Source organism: Homalodisca vitripennis, unplaced genomic scaffold (assembly GCF_021130785.1).
Source record: "Homalodisca vitripennis isolate AUS2020 unplaced genomic scaffold, UT_GWSS_2.1 ScUCBcl_120;HRSCAF=1255, whole genome shotgun sequence".
Lineage (NCBI taxonomy): Eukaryota > Metazoa > Arthropoda > Insecta > Hemiptera > Cicadellidae > Homalodisca > Homalodisca vitripennis.
Genome location: NW_025776261.1, coordinates 84096 through 90232, shown reverse-complemented (window position 1 = coordinate 90232; position 6137 = coordinate 84096). Strand labels below are relative to the sequence as shown.

The window sequence follows — 6137 nt, the reverse complement described above, 5'->3', positions numbered from 1 at the left end:
AGATTCTTTCCACCACAGAGTGGAACTATCAATGCAAAGGATGGGAAACAAACTGTATGATTTTCAAGATTTTGTTACTGCTGTGAAAAATTTATCATCAAAAACTGAAGCATATCAAATGGAATTGAGGGACTTCTATAAGTAGAAAGACTATTCAAAAACCTACAAGCTAAGCAACACAAAGCCGAGGCCATACCTACATGATGTGGTAGAAGTGTTATTTACAAGAGGAGAAAAAAACAATCAAGTATAAAAATAATTTTGATGAAAATGAATTTATTGGGCTGGATTTTATTAGTGCACAAATACAAAAATTAATTGTGTTGCCAGGACCAGAGATGCAAATAAAGTTTTGTGGAATATCTGTTGAGAAAAAGAAGAATATTTTAAAACAACTTGGGAGGCTTAATGGAAAAAATAGGTTAAAGTTTTGGGAAAACAGCCATGAGAACTAAAAAGTTACTTATGAATTTATTTTTAATGAATTTATCATTGCTATTATGTACCGGTACTAAATAAAATTTATTAGTTTGAATGAGATGTGTCATTACCTTGTGTTGTTTCATAAAATGAAAAGTTAAGAAAAAGTATTGATAAATTAGGTTCCTAATATTGTTAAATTATAATAATAAAAAGTTGGAGGTTCAATTCATTTAACTAGATATTATACAATACAAATTTAGCAAACAAGTATTACATTTTTGAGAGATGCTTTTCACTTTTATTTTCTAAAAGATTAATCTTTTGCCAAAAGGGCGTATCTCATAAACATATAATTACCGTTAATATTTAACATTTTTTAGTATAATTTAAAAATATAGATATTAAATTAAATATAACAATTTTTAAAATATTAGATGAAATGAAAAATATGAGTGAGGTTTTATAATTTAATAAATTTCTCATTTCTGAAATTGTTCCATTCTCGAGATACGCCCTTTAGGCTTAGGACGGCAGTATATACGGCACCCTAGGGCCGAATTACGTTTTTATCATAAAGAGGTCCTGTGGCACTTTGCTTCTTTGCCCATTCCCTCTTTGCCATATACTATCCGGACGAGGACAAGTTAGTAGTGAAGAACATGTTTCACAGGCGTTGTAGCAAATAAGAGAATCGCATAGCCAGTACCCCCTAAGTAGGAGTCTGACCGGTCGACATGAATCGTTCACCATCCGCGGACTGGAACTCGGATTACAACTTAGAATTTCTTAGGGTACGCGCATAGTGAGGAGGTGAAGGTGGAGGTGTAGGTGTAGGTGCAGGTCGCCGTTAACGGCGAGGTAAAACAATTTCATTAGGTTAAATGCGTGCGCGCATGGTGAGCAGGTCGCGGTAGAGGTGTAGCTCGCCACTTACAAGGAGGCGTAGCAGGATGTTTTTCGAAAACAAACTAGTTTGATTTACCTCGCTGCCTAGCTCGCGGCTTTGCTCGCTGCTTTAACGTGATTGGTCCACTCAAGGCCACGCACCCCCCAACCCCCTCTCCCGGTACACCCCGCCACTCCCTTCAGTCTGCTTTCACCCAAGTCAACGTTTAGTTCCGCTTGTTGGTTTCTGTTAGTTTTTGATAACCTGTTATCCGAAATGAAGGAAGATATTATTATTGCTGTCCAAAATCGTCCAGCCTTGTGGGACAAGAGACACAAGCAACATCACAATCGTCACGTTCTGGACAAGGAATGGAAGGAAATTGCGAAAGAACTAAAAGTTACAGGTAACTAAAAACTTTAAATTTAAACTTAAACCAGCTTTGCTGTTTTATGTGGGATATTCAGTTTAAAGTGTAATGTAAAAGTATCCATAGCAGACTTTCTAATTAATTAATATATTTTTTATCTAACATTAGTAAGTAAAAGGTTTGAAATAAGGTAAAAATTAGAAACTTGCGAATGAAATCTTTAATGAACTATAAACAAGGACACACAGTTGCAACTAAGTATTATCTTGATTACGGATTGTTTACAAAATATTCCTTGAAACTATTTCTAACTTCTTTGGCTCGATTAGATGTAGCATTTCCAGATCTACCCAATGGTTGTAAGTTCAGTTCAGTAGGGAAAGGCAGGAGTTCTGACTCATGTACACCGCAGTATCCGTCTTTGTTTATGATTATATTGTGTAAAACGCATGCAGCCTTTATTATATCGTCTGCAGTCTCAGGCAAGGTTTCAATGTAACCACTTAATATCCGCCACTTAGCAAACAGAATGCCAAAGGCACACTCAATGGTTTTTCTAGCACTTGATAGCCGTTTATTATACACTTCTTCTGCATCCCCAAGAGCTTTTTTCGAATAAGGTTTCATGAGATTCTCGCGCAAGGGATACGCTTCATCTGCAATAAAAACGTGTGGAACTTTTATATTGCTGTCAGGCAAACACTTTTCTTCGGGAATACACAATTTGTTTTGTTCCAACAACCTTCCAAAATCTGACGCCCTCAAGGTTCCCCCATCGCTTTGTTTGCCGAAACCGCCAACATCAATAAATATAAACTTGTAATGGTCATCCGCAACACCCTGTAGAACAATTGAAAAAGTCTTCTTATAATTGAAGTACATAGACCCTGAATGCGCTGGGCATTTTATTCGACAGTGTTTACCGTCCAACGCTCCGATACAGTGTGGGAATTTCCAAATCTCATAGAATCTTTTTGCAACTTGCTCATAATCTTCAATAGTTGGAACTGGCATATGCTCTGGTTGGAACGTCTCCCATAACAGTTTGCACACATTCTTAACGATTTTGCCCACTGTATTGTCTCCCATTCGAAATGAAAATCCAAGAGTTTTAAAACTGCTTCCAGTTGCCAAGTACCTGCAACCAAAGAACACAATATAACCAAAAACATAATATTAAAAATATTAGTCGTTTACGTTTTCGTGTTTTGTTCCAGATAAAGTTGTGAAGCAAATTTGGAAGAACTTGAGGCAAGAATTCAGAAAACAATTTTCCAAAACAATTAAGTCTGGAGCTGCAGCACCAGAAACACCCACATGGAAATATTACGACAGCATGGCGTTTCTCAAAGACCAGTTTTTGCCCCGCAAATCAACAGGAAACCTTGCAGATGTAATAGCAGATGACTCAGACCACGACCTAAACGAAGAGGAGTCGGAAGAAGTGACCGAGATAGGCCAAGAATGTGATGAACCTGACAATCCACAGTTGGACACAGAGAATCTGACAATAGTACCGGCGCCGGAGAGTGAATCACGCCAGCAGCAGAAATCTCATGCATCACGCCCTGCAATGCCACCAAGATTTAATACGAATGACCTGATCACAAGAACAGGATTTAAAAAAAGAATCACGACACAAGCAGCTATTGGACGGGAATTAGTGCAGTTGGAGAAAGAAAAGTTGAAGTTAAAGCAACAGAAAAGTGAGGACAGGGCAAATGACGAGGATGTTGGGTTCTTCAACTCACTGCTACCCCATGTTAAAAACCTGAATCCTAGAAAGAAAATGTTGTTCAGGATGAAAGTTCAAGAAATTCTTTTTGACATGGCATACTCACCCGAACCACCATCATCATTCTCAACAACATCAACTGTCACTAGACCTACGTCAGTAGACCACAGTACAAGCTCTCATCGCTACAGTCCCTACGACAGTTCCTCTCCTAGTACCATGGCATCACCATCACCAGTCACCTTCGCACAGCTGGTCCGCGACGTGACTTCACCATTGAACTACAACCAGGATGGCGGCGAAACATATGTTCCCGAGTACACTCACTTTTAAAAATGTCTTTGTAATGCCGTTCAGCTGGCGATAAATTAATGACAGTTTAATAGTTCTTTACGTTTTTTATAAGTACTACTATTTTTCCTTTGCGCAATTTACTTAATAATACCATTTTTTAAGATTATGTTAGGCCTACTATTATAACATTTTCAAACATTTGCAGCATTTTTATGTAGCGTACATTAATATCTTTCGTTTGTATTTTACTTTGAAAAGATCCCTGTTAGTTACTATCATTTTACCAATAAATTGTATTTTTCATGAACTGGAATTGCTTTCTTATTACCAACTCATTTTTACATACAACAAACATATTCGAGAATTAAATAACAGAAGAATATATGAAATTTATTTCTGGCACAATTTTATTGATTTTACTTCAATACATATATTTTTTATTTTAAATTTACACTGTTTATCTTTAACAAAGCATATACTTTTTAACTTACAGAACATGTGCAATTGCAGGCAGAAGGTACTGTAACTTACCTTATAGTCAGTACAAGCTGTTCTTTTGGACCGATAGGGTTAACATGCAAGTTGCAGTATTTTGTACAACTCTCCAACTTTGGAGAAATGGTTTCACATATGTACTTAAACGTTTCAGGAGTCATTCGCAAATAATTTTGAAACTTCTCAGGATAATTTTTTAGTTCATGAAAAAGATGATGATATTCACCTAGTTCCTGTCGCACTTGATTAACAGGATGTGCACTAAATGTTCGATTACTTAACGTTCCCGTAAGCCACCACTTACATGCTGAAGACATATCATCGCTATCATCACTATCTTCACTTATCATCACTGACAGAGAAAATTGTTGCAATAGGCAAAAAAGCTACCACTGTGATTAATGGATAGAAACAACACTCGACTGCTTGTGTTGACGCGTGTTTGGGGAGGGGAAAGAGCTGCGAGGCGGCGAGCTAGACGGCGAGGTAAAACCTCCTGCACTATACGATGCTACCTCCATCTGTACCTCCACCTGCACCTACACATCCAGCTACACCTCCACCTTCACCTCCTCACTATGCGCGTACCCTTAGAAGAGTAAAGGGACACTAATAACACGTCCTATGTTTCTACGTGCCATACAGAAGGGACATCTCCGTCAACAGAACACTGGCGGCTTTGGTAGGGAATAACCCGACCGTTTCCACCGGATTATTTCGTCGAACAGTAAACAAGTCTCGTTAATAAAGTTCACAAAAATCTTTACTAACCAAAATGTTTACAAAAAAATACAATTCCATGTGCTATACAAAGCACGTGTGGAAAAGGGAAACAAGTTCTTTTTTAAAACTTTGGTATTATGCCGGGTCCACACCAAACCAACAAAAGAAAAACAAAACAGCAACTCAATGTTTCCAACATTTTTGAAACAAAAGCGAAACATTTCGGCAACAATTTTGTTTTGTTCGTGTTTTCAACAACTTTTTTGTTTTCCCGTCGCCTGGCGGTAAAGATCAAACTGTTGCTGTTTTGTTTGTGTTTCTGGCAACTTTGTTGGTCTAGTGTGTACGCTTTCCACAGGAAGAAACACAAAACTTAAAATTTGTGGTTCAGTTAGTCTCGTGCTGTGTGCAAAATGACTTCATCGGGAAAAGCAATAAAATGGAGTGTTGAAAATACATGTAAATTAATCGAACTTTATAGAGAAAAGTAAATTGTTATGGGATGCCCGACACCCCTGATTATAAAAATCGTTATAAAAAGGCAGACGCCTTAAAGGAAATAGGAATATTGTGTAATGTTTCTTCAGAGGAAGTAGACAGAAAGATAAAAAACATCAATACCCAGTACCAAAGAGAATACAGAAATTATCAGTTATTGAAAAAAATCCGGAGGCTGGTAAAACTTTCGTTTCGAAGTGGTTTGGTTATTCACTATTAAGTTTCTTAAAAGATAAAAACAAGCCAAGACCAAGTGGGAATATAGGCGGATTATCGAATACACAGGTAGATATTTATTTATTTATTTTTTATTTATTAGATATAAAATTTACATATATTTATGCATTATTTATTTACTTATATTTATTCATTATACATTCTATCATTTTATCCTTAAAAATCAGTACTTTTGCTCAATAGATTAACAAAAATTTTAACTGCCATGGAACTTGTTATTAGTTATTAATAATTAGAATAATAAATCATTAAATCAATTAAAAAATCATTTTCCCCTAAAAAATCAGTACTTTTGCTCAATAGATTAACAAAATTTTAACTGCCATGGAACTTGACCTTGCTCAGACATAAAATATTCAGCAAATTCTTTTTCTTATTTCCATAGCTTCTACAGATGATTTTTCTTGCAGTCTGTTGTAGATTAAAAAACGACTGTAAAGTTTGTTGATCTTTTTCTCCATGCGCCATCTTCTAGT

At 36.4% G+C, this 6137-nt stretch overlaps 1 protein-coding gene across 1 annotated transcript; it reads left to right on the top strand.

Annotated features, from left to right (window-relative positions):
* Nucleotides 1–1059: 1059 nt before the first annotated feature.
* LOC124370387 lies at nt 1060–4017 on the top strand. The gene is made up of 2 exons (XM_046828671.1): nt 1060–1715; nt 2897–4017. The coding sequence occupies exons 1-2, from the start codon at nt 1586–1588 to the stop codon at nt 3745–3747; spliced, it is 981 nt and encodes a 326-aa protein (XP_046684627.1). The 5' UTR covers nt 1060–1585; the 3' UTR covers nt 3748–4017.
* The last annotated feature ends 2120 nt before the right edge of the window (nt 4018–6137 follow it).

What these genes read in the sequence shown, in the direction of transcription:
- LOC124370387 (XM_046828671.1), top strand. Translation starts at nt 1,586, where the DNA reads ATGAAGGAAGATATTATTATTGCTGTCCAAAATCGTCCAGCCTTGTGG. An exon ending in GAAAGAACTAAAAGTTACAG is followed by an intron (nt 1,716 to 2,896) that starts GTAACTAAAAAC and finishes GTTTTGTTCCAG; the next exon opens with ATAAAGTTGTGAAGCAAATT.